Below are 14,868 nucleotides of genomic sequence, written 5' to 3'. Positions count from 1 at the left end.
GCCATACGACATTGTAAAAATGTTAGAAACAACTATAGCTAAAAAAAAATATTAAGTACCTCCTCGATGTGTCATCAAATAGCAGCTGCCTTATTTGAGTATCACTTCCCACATTCATATACTTGGCATCCTCACAATACTTGGATGCCCACCGTCTGAATTTATCTGCAACTATTTGCTTATCACCAACAGCGAGCTTTTCAATCTTTGATAGATGGACTTTATCGACCAGAATTCCTTCAGATTCCATCTTTACTAATAGAACACCAAAAGGGCGCCAGCACTTTTCATAGAAGTCATACATTGTTCCTTGTATACTGTCTTTCAAAAACCATGGTACATGCATAAGTTTTTCTTTCAAGCGATTAAAAAGTTTTAATGTATTCATTGCATCTAAAGCAGAATATCTGATCCACGATCTTCGTTCTTCTCTTTGTAGAACATCAACAGGAGGAAGTGTGATAATTTTTCCTTCAAATCCATCTTTCTTTAATTTTTTCTTACCAAAGATGGATTTCATTGACATCTTTCCACTGATTAATTCAACATCATCATCTGAGTTTCCTTGAGACATGATCTTTGGGTCACTTGTAAGTGCTTCAAGTGAATAACCCCCATCGGTTGTCCTAGAAGAATCAAAAAGTCGTGCAAGATGCATGGTATCCGCATGGAACCCAGCAAGCTTGATCCCATTGTTTCCTATTATATGACTATCAAAGCTATAATTATGCCAAACCTACACGTTATTGAAGAAAAATACATTTAGTATCACACAACTTTGAATACAAGCATGCCTTATTCCAACTAAGAGGAAGAAGCACTAGTATAGATAAGATTATCATAAAACAAATAATGATCTTAAGCTAGGAAGTACTAATCCTCAAACTCAGATCAACAATCTATGTAGCATAATTGAAAGAATAAGAAATAACAGTAGCGAACAGCTATCTTTCATAATTTAATTTAGAAACGATGTGGACAAAGGTCTAGCACTGTATCCAGACCAAGCTCAAAAGCTTGCTGAGACTTAGAATGAAAGATTACATATCCACCATTGCTAGAGTCACATAGAAAACAAACAATATGCCTAAAGGAAAAGAAGACGCTTGAGTAATGCAGCACCAACAAAAAAAAGCTACAATACCAAGAAGAAAGATGCAATGAAAATATTTGATGATGTCAAAAATCTACATTCACATGCAGCACTAGGAAACTAATCTAGAGAATGTCAGAAGAACCACACAATACGTCTAAAATATACATCATTAGACATATAGGATACCTATTCTACCATTTTCTAAAAAATCATAGCTTTAGTAACTGTTCGATAGTGAAACATGAGACAAGAGTAGAATTTCAGCATATTGAAATGGATAAACCAACAATGAACTACACCTTCTTGATAGAAGGATCTTGAAAAAATGGAGCAAACTCCATTAACACTTCCACTCCACCATCAAGAACATCAACCCAGACACAAGACTTTCCATTTCCAAAGTCTGCCAGTGGACCAGAGTAGATATTGAAACATATAACCTCCCCATGTCCAACTGGTGTGTCAGACTTCACATCAATATTGGCTACCTATGAGAGAAAAGATCAAATTAATCTTTTTTAAAAAAGAAAGAGATGATATGAAGCTAGAAACTGCAAATCAAAAAAAAAAAAAACTGTAAAAGGTATTTATCTGTAAACATCATAAAAGAATCTATATACTTGGATTGCTTTAGAACTGATAAATATATTAAACACTAAATAAGTGCCGCATATATCAAACACTAAGGATGGTGCCTTATAATATAGGGGACAGATGAACTTAACAAAATTTCAATGATGATGAGGGATACACATAGCCCAGCTCAATAATCTGTGGTTAGTAGTTGTTGATAACTCAGTTTAATTAGAGACTCGATTTCAGGATATCAATTTCTACCAAATAAGTAATAAATTGCTTAAATATCAAGTAAAATAAAAGCAATAGTATCCACATTGGGGTAAAAATCAGGACGTATATTCACCCCTTATATCCACATTCTGTAGAAATCAAAGCAATAACAACATAATGATTGTGAGTCAAGCAATTGTGCTACTTAACTATCAGTTAGATCATGTGCTCTTGATAACTTACCTCAGTATCACATGCATGAATGAAATTTTTGTAATCTGTAATAAGTAGCCGAGCTACTTCTTTAGCTGTTGAGACATTATCAACAATAATTACTTTGTCATATGCATCAGTAGTTTTTTCCTGGTGTACCGCCTTTTGCAAATCCTTGGCAGGTGGTCCTGTTGTAGATGTCGTGATATGTTGGCCATTGATAAAACAATTTTCAGAGTGCACTTTTCCACAAGAAACATCATTAACAACTTCTGCAACACGATCATACTGAGGCAGTTGGAGATTCAATATGGGTTTCTCCAGCTGAGGGTTCTGGAATGTAGACCTGCTTTCTGGTATCAATGATTGTCGGTGTTTATTATCAACGGCACTCTCATTCATACTGGTTGAATTATGTCTTACAACTACTTCTTTAGCTGTTGAGACATTATCAACAATAATTACTTTGTCATACACATCAGTAGTTTTTTCCTGGTGTACCACCTTTTGCACATCCTTGGCAGGTGGTCCTGTTGTAGATGTCTTGATATGTTGGCCATTGATAAAACATTTTTCAGAGTGGACAGTTCCACCAGAGACATCATTAACAACTTTGGCAACATGATCATACTGAGGCGGTTGGAGATTCAATATGGCCCTCTCCAACTGAAGGTTCTGGGAAGTGAGCCTGATTTCTAGTATCAATGATTGTCGATTATCAACGGCACTCTCATTCATACTTGGTGAATTATGTCTTCCAGCTACTTCTTTAGCTGTCGAGACATTATCAACAATAATTACTTTGTCATAGACATCAGTAGTTTTTTCCTGGTGTAACACCTTTTGCAAATCCTTGGCAGGTGGTCCTGTTGAAGATGTCTTGATATGTTGGCCATTTATAAAACATTTTTCAGAGTGCACGGTTCCACCAGAAACATCATTAACAACTTCTGCAACACGATCATAGTGAGGCAGTTGGAGATTCAATATGAGTCTCTCCAGCTGAGGGTTTTGAAATGTGAACCTGCTTTTTGGTATCAATGATTGTTGGTGTTTATTATCAACGGCACTCTCATTCATACTTGCTGAATTATGTCTTACAGTATGAGTAGGAACTTGGTGAATTATGTCTTGAAGATGATTAGTAAGAATGTGAACTCTTCCATTTTCAACATTTCCTAATTCAACAGCTTCCTTTCCAATTTTAGATTCAACATATTGGGGTAATAAATCAGTGCAACCCCCTCCTCTAATATTTGTCAACAATTTGTTATGTTTTTTCTTCAACCTTAGTTTGTCCGTTTCTGAAAGCCACCAGTCCTTGGAAATTCTTTCTTTAATTTCTTGCATAGTTCTATCAGAAAAAAGATGTGGCGTCAACACCAAAGAGAGCAGAAAGCTAGTTACTACAATATCAAGCAAAGCGATATCATATTGTATTAAACTACTAAAGAGACCAGTCAATAAATAAATCAAAATAAACTACAGATCCATGCATGCCAAACTAACATTTCTTTATTTTTCCTCCTATCTGCCTGAGTCCTAACCTTGAAATGCCATGTACTGTCAAATAGATTAAAGAAAATGTTTAAGCCATAAAATCTGCTATTTCTGTCCTAGCAAGAAAATTTGGAAAACAGTCATAGGTATCCATTTATGAGTTACAATTGAATTAGCTTTATGGTTGTCTCCATAGTTAGGCAACAACACCAAAATTACCCCATAAAAAAAAGAAGATCAAAGAGTAGAAACACTCACTTTAGCAGAACCTACTTCTGCAGATCCAACATATTCTGTTGAAGAATAATTAGTCAAGGAAAACATTGCCAAGGATACACTGGAATCAGGGCAAGGTGAGGGTAGAATCCACTCTAAATGTTCACTCCTTATCACTAAAAAGTTCATCCCTGTCGTTGGTCATCCCTTTTCAAGGATATCGCATGAGTATAATGCCACTAAGACATTAATGGCCAGTGCAAAAAGTGAAAGTACCTAATTCTCACGATTGCCCACCTGGAAAAGCTAATTCTCATGATTACACGATTTCAAGTATACATACAGAGTATGTAATCTAAGGGATATGGTCCCTTAATAGAAATACCATTCTCTCTTTTTTGGATTATGGACGGTGAATAAAAATAAGGATTGTAAGTACCAGCCAAACCCTAGTTTGCCACAGAGAGTTAATAACTGATATTGTCCAACCACATTATGAATATATGCTTTAGATAACAAAAATATTTGTATACGTTCCTCTTGACAATAAAACGGGCATTAAGAAATGCCATATCAATAAAAAAAAATGGTTCAAATGCAGATAATACATTAGATTTTATCAACCAACTATTATGGACATGGCATAAGAATTTTTTATTATTTGGTTTTAAGCATTTTTATTTATCATCAAAAGAATATCCCATCTCATGTTTTCTATCAAATTTGTCTATCAATTCATGTCTTCTATATAATGTGCTCTTCTAAACCACTGCATCTTCATAGGCTGTAAGGAAATATGTTGCTAAACACGCAGCGGAAAAACATATTTCCTCCAGAAGATCCATGCGAAAGGAAAGAGAAATTCCTACATATACTAAGTTTTCTAACATAGCATGAGAGATTATACCTTTGGTGCGTGCTCAGACTCCCGATAGCTCGGATCACAGCATGATCTCACGTTCGCGCCTCTACGGTATCCACGAACAAGCGTTCGTTTGTCTCACAAACTCACAAGATGGAGAAAGAAAAAAAAACACTTATGGTTGTGCTAGCAACCAAGAATGATTTCAGCCAAGAGAGGAAGAAGAAGAGGAAGGATAATGAAAAGTAAGAAAAAATGAGAGTAAAATGACTTAAGTATTTTTCATCAAATGAAAACACTTAATGCCATTAATTCCATTAATGAACCGTAATGAGTATTCACTCTCCATTAAGGGTCATTTTGAAACTCCTCATTTTTTCATTCAATTTCGAAAATTGAATATAATGATTCATTGAATTTCGAAAATTCAATGAATGTCTTCTCATTTATCCTCACTTAAGTCTAACTCACGTATAACTCAAGTCTAACTCACTTGAGTCTAACTCAAGTCTAATTCAATCGAGTCTTACTCAATTAATTCTCATACAATTCAAATTCAATGAATCACCATTTCATTAATTTGAATTAACTTCCTCAAGTATAGTTTGAATTGGACTTGATCCAATAATTAAATCCAATTGAGTCTAACTCAATAAATCCAATTCGAATTAGACTTAATCCAATGATTCATCATATGAACTCATCTCCAAATCTACTTGTTCTTTGTGTGTGACCCAATAGGTTCTCGTAACGTTGGCAATGCACCCAAATCAACATTTAGATACATAAGCACTGAGTGGTATTTAGCAAGGCATCATTGCTACCCAAGTGACGAGAAGGTCAAGATCCGACCTAACCTGTCCGTGGCTATTATCTTGTATGACTTGGTCTCTCTATCCTTGATATCTAGATTGATCAATGAGGCATAGACCGTGCCATCCTCTTATCAACCTTTGTGTTTCTTGATTTCTAAGTAGACACACTCAATCAAATAAGCTCAATATCTCATATTGACTCATTTGAGCATGGTCATGCTTTCTTGTGTCCTACTAATCAAGGGGCCCAGACATCGCTTCCGTCATATGGAAGGGATAGATCTCATTTATATCACTCACATCCCTCCGCATAATTCATTGCATACCCAGTGATCGACTTTATTGTCCACCTTGTTACAGGTGACGTTTGTCGATACCAAAGTACACAACTCCTTATGTAGGGAACCGTAATAACTTCATATCTAAGGACTATTCATACCAATAGTCACATGAGAATGTTTATGACACTCATATAATGATCCATGAAACATTCTTATGGCGGGTCATTCAGTATATATTCTTTAATATATACCCATTTGTCAACCTGATATCTCATATCCATGACTTGTGAGATCAAGTCATCCGTTGACCTACATGCTAGTCTCAACGTAATAATATTGTCCTTGTATATTAATGCTCGACTAGAAACAGTTAAGAGTAGTGTTCTCTACAATATTTCACTATCAATTCAACCAATTGATATATTGTAGATAAGAACCTACTACACAAGGATATTATTATACTTATTCAATTGGCACTGAACTGAAATAAATATAATAACCAACTTTGCTTTTTATTAATAATGATAGATGATACAAAATGAGCCTTTTACAATCATCTCATAATTGGTACTATGGCTAATACTAACATAGGCATGCTTTAAAAAAGCAAGAGCGATGATAACAGGTTTGATGCATGTGCCTTAGCAATTCATATAACTTTTTGGTCAAAAGTGTTACATGAATTACAATTTTTAGAAAACAAAAAATATCAAAAATATATAGATTTTTTTTAAAAAAAAATAATAGAGCAAAGGGATCTTCCACAAATTTTAAAAAATTAGTATATGAATTATAAATTTAAAATTAAAAATTAAAAATATCTAAATAAAAAATTTATCAAAAAAATAGTCATGTAGCAATTTTGGCCAAGCCTATTATGTATTCAAAATTTGAATTTGAATATATAGATGCATTCTAAGAGACAATTGATTGATCAAACGACCAATTTGCATGGTCATTCTGATAGATGGACTGTAATTGCCTTATAGAGTGTGTCTATAAAGGGCAGCTCGGTGCACGAAGCTCCCACCATGCGGGGTCCTGGGGAAGGATCCATTGTACGCAACCTTACCCTGTTTTTTGCAAGAGGCTGTTTTCAGGATTCGAACCCGTGACCTTTTGATCACATGACAACAACTTTACCGTTACGCCAAGGCTCCCCTTCATAGAGTGTGTTTATATATTCAAATTTAAAATTTAATATGAAAAATGACTATGTAGCAATTTTAACCAAAACTACTATTTTTTTCATAATTTTTCTATTTTTATAACTTATTTTAAATATAATTCATATCATATGACAATTTTTACAAAATTACAGAATTTGTCACTTTTCTCAATAATATATATATTTGATATTTTTTAATTGACCTCATATAACAGTTTTGACCGCTAGATGAACTGCTACAAGAGTTGCTTAGGTACGAGTGTCTTTTTTATGATAAATCAAAAAGGGAGCACTCCTTTGATAATTCTGTACAAGAGGGACACTCTTTTGAGTTTTTTATTCCCATACATTAAATAGTAAGTTTCCCACCAATATAGGTAATCTGGTCTAGCTCCTCTTATATCTTAATTATTTATGAATGATCCAAACAATTAGGACTTTCAAATGGAAAATAATGAAATAAATGTCCTCATGAAAGCCACACACTTTTTGCCACAAATGTAGTGGCATGGATTCAATTATTCATGAAAGACCCTATCAACCAGCAATAAATAAACATTTGTTAGATGATGTGTGCAAAGCTCTATTTCTTTGGCTAATTTAAGCATAGGCAAATGAGGTTGATGCCCGCAACAAAAAACAGGAAGAAGAAAAGTTCTTTTCTCCACAAAATATCAATTTCATTCAAGTTTGAAGTTTCAATTCTCATCAAAACACAATGATAAGCATAAATATTCAACTCAAGTGCCCAACAAAAAATATATTTTGTAGGGTTGGGTTAAAAGGAGTGAACCAAAGCCTATTGCAGAGCTCTAATACCTTTGGCTAATTTGTCAATAAGCAACTGAACAAGATAAATTGGGCAGATGCCCTCAACAAAATCAGGATGAAAAAAAGTTTTTTGCTAGTAAAAAGTCGACATTAGCCGCGGGAAAAAATCTGATTCACATTAAAACACAATAATAAGCATAAATATTTAACTCCCGTACCCAAGGAAAGAAGAAGAAAAAAAGTGATTTCTTGGGGATGGATTGAAAAACACACACGAAAACAGAATTCCGTAAAATGCACCTCGGAGTAAACAGCCAAAAATAAGATACATAAGCGAACATGCAAGAAAAAAGAAAAATACCCAGCGCAGCACGCGAAGGGACGGATGGGCGAGAACGGCCCCAAGCCATAGGCGGCGCGCTGGAGGCAAGAGGATAACCAGAGATAGGAGGGGGAGCAAGAGAAGCGCCCTCGAACACCTACGTGGGTGGAAACCATTATCACCATAGCTCCCGCTGTCCGCGCCAGGTTCAAGCAACCACGGTTGCTAGGCGCCGATTTGGATGGATATGAGGAGAAGTAACGAAGTGGTGGAGGTCGAGGAGGAGGAGGAGGCTGCGAAGGTGCGGTACGTTGGCGCGACGCCGGCCCCCAAAACCCTAACGAGACCGGTGAGGCCGAGGGTTTAGTTGCTATTGTGTCGAGGGGTTTTAGTTGCAGCAGAACGATTACACTCGCCGCGTCCTCACAGTCTGTGTCCCTTTCACGGCGTAAATAACGGATTTGGTGGGAAGAATTGTTTTATTATTATTTTTTTAATAATTTAAATATTCGGTTATTCATACGGTCATATGAAAATTTAATAGATCAGAAAATATTCATAGTGATTATTCATGGATCCATTTCTGTCGGTGGGAAAAAATCCCCTATAACTAAGGCTCGGGCCTTAATCCTTAGAGATCTAATCGTTGGTTTTATAGGTCGAGTCGTTGAACGTTTTAATTTAGTCAATTTTACGCGGTGACAAATGACAAGGGTGATTGATTATTGTGATTTACCAAAATAATTGATTCATTATGATGTTTATTTTGGAAACTTTCATTTCACTCCATTGTATTTCCACACTATAAATACTTAATAAATTGGCTTTCGTAACCTTTTAGTTGGATGGCGATACAGACGATCATAAAAATCAATTTATGTACGGATGAAAAAAATAATGTTTAAAATTATTGGATGACCTAACACATCATTATATAATTGGTTTGGTATGGTTGGATCGGACGAGGCAGGCATGAGCTCCTACATCAGCATGGTTTGTATAATTTTAATTTTAAGTGGTCTAGTATCGTCCATTCTATGATTAGATATACAAATAAATTACCGCACAAACAAACTATTCAACTAAAAGAATCATTTGTGCGCGCCCGTAGAGGTAGCATGGGTCAAATATGGGAACGTATGAATACTCCCTTGAATATGCAAGACTATTTAATTTTATTAAGGATATGAATTCTAATTAACGCTCAATTAATTTAGTAAAATTTAAAATTAAATTATTTTAATATTTTTTTTCAAATTGAAAAATCAATCAGGGATCTAAAATTCGAGACTCAGCTATGACGTATTATTGAAAATTTTTCTCATTAATCAATTAGAAATCTAGAGTATTTTTAGTCTCACATTTAAGGATTGACAATGCTACGAGCAAAGAAACTTAAATAAATAACTTGGGCCCACGACATTATAAAACATATTTTTCTCAATTTTTTGGCTAAGATCAAGTATTAATTTGTTATAAGGGGGAGTCCGTTACAGTAACTTGCTACTGAGATTCTCGAGCATCACCCTTACATTGCACTATTGTATTGGTCTGATGGCTCTTACCCAATTTATGAGCAGTATTTTGTCTAAGATTAAGTATAACATTTGTTCTTATAAAATTTATATGTATTCATGTATTATATTAAACATATAATGTGTGTGCATTGTCACTAGTATATCATTGAAATTAAAGGATTCATAAGACACATTAATTATCAGAGTTGTCAAACGGACCACTCTGTTAGGAGACGGGTCACCCCATGGTGGGTCGATCATTTGTCAGGCCAGGTTGAGCTATTATCTTGACGAGTTGGGAAATCTTTAATCCAACCCAACTTAAGACAAATTGTGAGTTAGGTGGGCCAATTTATGAGCATGTTAAAATAAATTTTAAATTTTAAATTTGGATTATTAAATTGTCTTTAAATATTATAAAGTTATATCTAGTTTTTTTAATGAAGTTTTGATTTATTTACCCTTAGTTTTATAATAAGTCTCGACCTAAGAGGAAATTCATCAAGTCTATGAAGTCTCTCCGTTTTAATTTTTTTTTTATTTTAGTTTTATATTTTAAGAAAAAAATTTACTCAACCAATAGGTCGACTTGTGTGGATCGCAGGCCTAAATCGAATAAAATTTTAATTCAACCGGTCAAATACGGATCACAGGCCTAAATCTAATAAAACTTTAATTCAACCTATTTAATTATTTGACAGAGTAGATCAAGTCGACGGACTCAACCCAAATTGACGACTCGCTCTCTCTCTCTCTATATATATCTAACTATGAGGGTAGCCTATGAGTGTGCAAGGTAAAAGTTGTTGGTGCAATATCCCTTAGGTCAAGGTTGACTGGGTAGTTTGACCAAGCTTGAGTCTTGGTCATAGTTTCGATGTTTGACAATACATGTAGACACATGGACAATGCAGGTGCAGTTGTTCATATGGGAGATTCTGATCAGGGACTGATCAGTGTGATTGAAGAAGAGTCAAGTAGGTATACCTGACTGGAAGGAAACTCTGGTGAGTGAAGCCAGGTGAAAGTCCTAGTGAGTGAAGCTAGGCAGATGGAAATTCTGGTGAGTGAAGTCAGGTGAAAGTCCTAGTGAGTGAAGCTAGGCAGTATGGAAGTCCTGGTGAGTGAAGCCAGGCAGAAGGAAAATCCTGGTGAGTGAAGCCAGGTGAAAGACCTAGTGAGTGAAGCTAGGCAGATGAAAGTCCTAGTGAGTGAAGCTAGGCAGATGGAAATCCTGGTGAGTGAAGTCAGGTGAAAGTCCTAGTGAGTGAAGCTAGGCAGTATGGAAGTCCTGGTGAGTGAAGCCAGGCAGAAGGAAAATCCTGGTGAGTGAAGCCAGGTGAAAGACCTAGTGAGTGAAGCTAGGCAGATTGAAAACCTTAGTGAGTGAAGCTAGGTGAAAGTCCAAGTAGGTCAAGAGAGTGACCGGATACTTGGCATGAAAGAAAAGCACAAGTGGGTCAAAGGGATTGACCAGACACTTGGTGAGGGAGTTTTAGCAGGTCAAGGGAGTGACTAGATGCTAGGCATGACGTACCAACAGGTTAAGGTTGACCGGATGTTGGTTTGGGAGGATTGGGACTTGGTTTTGGGCAAAAACCAAGTGCTGGATCGATCAGTGGATCGATCCAGGCTCTGGATCGATCAGTGGATCGATCCGGCCTTTCCAATGAAGAAGTTACGGATCGATCGGTTGATCGATCCGGAGGTTCCAATGATCGGTGGATCGATTGGGACTTGGTGGCGATAAGCTGGATCGATCCGTGGATCGATCCGAGGCCTAGCGGTCGGATCGATCCGTGGATCGATCCAAAGCCTCCCCGATCGATTGGGAATAATCGAATCGATTGGGATCCGACCGTTGCGTCGTATTTGAGCCGCAGGCGAGCGTTGTCTTCGGCACTTCTTCACCGATTCATTTCAGATCTTCACCAGCTCCTCCACAGCTCTTCTCAAGCTCGAGATCGCCAATTCTTGAAGGTTCTTGGAGGCTCTTCCAAGTCAAGAGGCGGATCAAAGCAAGAAGAAGAAACTAGGGTTAGGGTTTGTGCACTCATTGTAAGCTTGTAAGCTTGTATTTCTTTACTACCCTTTCTTCTTCTTGTATTGAGTCTTGTAGGGCTTCTCCGCCCTTGGTAGTTACCATAAAGGAGAGTTTCATTAGTGGAGGGTGTGTGTGTTGGTGTGGATCCTTGGACTAGTCACCTCTTGTGAGGTGGATACCAAGTAAACCAACCGTGTTAGCGTTGTGTGATTTGTTTATGTATTTTCCGCTGCACATCTTCGAAGAAACAAGCAACGCCGAACACCGGACACGCGACGAGCTATTCACCCCCCCCTCTAGCTACTTTTGGTCCTAACAAAAGTATGCAAGGTATCAAATCTCTCTATATATAAAAGAATACTACCCTACTTACCTTATGATGTTCACATTGTGAGCACAAAGTGTAAATACCCCATGGTAGTTTTGATGTGATCAACCAAGTCAAGTTAGGTCATATTGTATTTTGATCCTTGTGTCTAAGTGCATAAAAACTTAGCGCAAAAGACGCGACTAGCGAGAATGATGACACAAGAAAGAGTCGACGGACTCAATGCGTCAGAAGGATGAGGTGTTGTGGAAGAGTACGCTAGTGGATGAGAAGGAAGCGCGCGACGTTTCTAAGGGATGAGAAGCCAGAGCAAAAGATTGCTCGAAAAGACCAGAAGATGGGTTCTGCTGAGCGTTCTTCCTCCACAAGAAGTCAACCGAATCGGCAACTACGACTCCGCGAAGGAACTTTGGGAGAAGTTCCTTGAGCTGCACGAAGGGGCGCCCAAAGCCAAGCTCGCAAGACGGGATCTACTTCGCAACTAGCTCACCAACCTGTGACTTAGAGAAGACGAAACAACTGCGCATCTGCACTCGAGAGTTAAAGAGCTTATCATCGAACTTTCGAATCTCGGAGAAAAGGTAAGTAACCGAGATTCTCTAAGGTATGCACTAAATTCTTTTCCTAGAAATACGAAATGGGCATCACTAGTAGATGTTTTTTATATTTCTAAAGATTTAGAAAAAATTACTTTAGAAGAATTATTCTCGACATTTGAAGTGCATGAATCAAGATGTGCAGGTACGAAGGAGTCCAAGCACAACGTCACCCTCAAAGCATCAAGAGATGAACCAGAGTCAAAATCTTCTCTCGACGACGAGGAAATGGTTATAATGGTAAGGCGTTTCAAGAAACTTTATAAATCTAAAAATACTAACCATCCACAGGGTAGAAAGAAAAGGACGATCCACTGCTACCACTGCAACGAAGAAGGGCACGTTAAGGACAACTACCCCAAGCTGAGGAATAAGGACAAGGACAGAGGTAAGAAGTCTGTCAAAAAATGCAAGGTCTTAAAGGTAACGTGGGATGATACATCGTCCGAATCGGAAGTCGAGACCTTCTCTAGACTTGCACTAATGGCAAGTCATCAAGACGACGACTGTGCGTCAAGCTCTTCCGAAATGAGCATCGAGAGCATCGATGAAGGGGGAGCTACGTCAGAAGATAGCAGTAGTTCAGGGGGAGACACGAACAATGAGATCGACAAGGTAAGTCAGGTACGATCTCTTCCTCCCGATAAACTATTTAAGTTTATTAAACTGTTAACTAAAGATTGCTGTAAATTAGAAAAAGAAATTAAAATTTTAAAAATAATACTAGCTAAATCTTCTCCTTTAGAAGAGTTAGACAAATTAAAATTAGAAAATGATAATTTAAAAATACAAGTAAATAACTTAAAAAACCATGCATGCTTATCTAATACAAATGTTAGAAAATTTAATAATTTAAATTGGTATTTTAGATACCACAAAGGACAAATTAGGAATATCTCAAAAAGGTATGCCCCTAAGAAATTTTTAGTCAATCTAGTAGGCTGGAACCTATATTGGATTCCAAAGTCTTGTTTAACTTGAACTATTAATTAGATTTAGAGCTTTCAGCGAGAAAATTAGACATTAAATTTCTTTATGAGGTTTTATCTAAGAAAGTGGTTGTTGCCAAGAAGGCCTAGTGCGTCGCCATTGCCTAGAAGCCAAAATATTGAAATACAATATTTAATTAACTTTCTGATAAAGTATTAAGATTGAAATTTAATAATGCTTTAAAAAAGGTATTTCAAACATTTTTTTGGAAATTTTTTAAAAATATTTTTTTATACTTAGAAAAAAATTTCTTGCGTAAAATTTTTACTTAGAAAAAATTCTCAAAAATTATTGCCTAAGTTAAAATTTCTTCTAAAATTGTTGCTTAAATTTTTTTTCCCTAAAGTTTTTACTTAGAAAATTCTCAAAGATTTAAGTTAGAAAATTTTAAAAAATATTTCTTTTGCAAATTATCTTACTTAGAATTTTGTTTAACTTAAAAATTTTTTAAAGAAACTTAGAAACTTTGTTGAAAATTATTGCAAATTTTTAAGTAAAATCAAAATAATTTTTCAAAAATTCAAAATTATTACCCTTAGAGTTTTCTTTGAACCCCAATTTTTTTTTATGTGATCAAAAGGGAAGAAGGAAAAATATATGTCTGGGGGAGGTAGACCAAAATTTTTTATCCTCTTGCACTCTATTGCAATATTAGATATTTTATTTTTATGTCTATTTACTCTAGCTTAACTTGGGTTGCTCACATCAAAAAGGAGGAGATTGTTGGAACCCCAAGGTTATTTTGATGTGGTCAACAAGTTAAGTTAGGTCCTGTCGTGTTTTAACCTTGTGTCTAAGTGTACAAGAGCTTAGGAGTACAGGGAGTCGAGCAAAAGACGCAGCTAGCGAGAAGGACGGCACGGGAGGGAGCTGACGGGCTCAGTGCATCTGAGGTACAAGGCGCTGCGGAAGAGTACGCGGGCGGACGAGAAGGAGGCACGTGGCGTTTCCGAGGGACGAGAAGCCGGAGCGGAAGGTTGCTCGAGAAGGCCGAAATTGGGTTCGGGTGAGCCTTATTTCGGTTGATTGAAATCACCCAATCGAGCTGAGCCGGAGCGGAAGACCAGGACTGAGACAAGCAGCACCGGAGCAGAGGGGCCCGGACCAAAAGTCAACTTTGTTGACTTTATTGGTCCGGGCGCCCGGAACCATTCCGAGCGCCCAGGATTGACCTTTGACTAGGATCGCGTCAGACGCGATCCGTTGCTAAGGGGATAAAAGTTTATCCCCTCCCAGGCGCCTGGAACCCCTCCAGGCGCCTTAACTAAGACTATAAATACAACCTTGGTCTAGAAGCTTGAAATCAACTCAGAAATTGTAATTCAAACACTTGTGTGCTTCCATATTAGTTTAGATTCTT

At 36.9% G+C, this 14,868-nt stretch overlaps 1 protein-coding gene across 5 annotated transcripts in view; it reads right to left on the bottom strand.

Annotated features, from left to right (window-relative positions):
* Nucleotides 1–8,454, bottom strand: part of LOC122036920 (DNA polymerase I A, chloroplastic-like) — a 29,372-nt gene extending 20,918 nt beyond the window's left edge. For all 5 annotated transcript variants that reach the window (XM_042596357.1, XM_042596356.1, XM_042596358.1 and 2 more), the window contains exons 1-4: nt 8,073–8,454; nt 2,129–3,452; nt 1,396–1,584; nt 60–736 (exon numbers count right to left, since the gene is read on the bottom strand). In XM_042596357.1, coding sequence (XP_042452291.1) covers nt 60–736; nt 1,396–1,584; nt 2,129–3,452; nt 8,073–8,218 — 2,336 coding nt within the window. In that variant the 5' untranslated portion in view covers nt 8,219–8,454. The remainder of the gene's footprint in view (nt 1–59; nt 737–1,395; nt 1,585–2,128; nt 3,453–8,072) is intronic.
* Nucleotides 8,455–14,868: the final 6,414 nt, after the last annotated feature.

The sequence above is a fragment of the Zingiber officinale genome, unplaced genomic scaffold (assembly GCF_018446385.1).
Source record: "Zingiber officinale cultivar Zhangliang unplaced genomic scaffold, Zo_v1.1 ctg224, whole genome shotgun sequence".
NCBI classification, from domain to species: Eukaryota; Viridiplantae; Streptophyta; class Magnoliopsida; order Zingiberales; family Zingiberaceae; genus Zingiber; species Zingiber officinale.
Note: the sequence above shows the minus strand (reverse complement) of the source record. Positions and strands in the feature narration are given on the sequence as shown.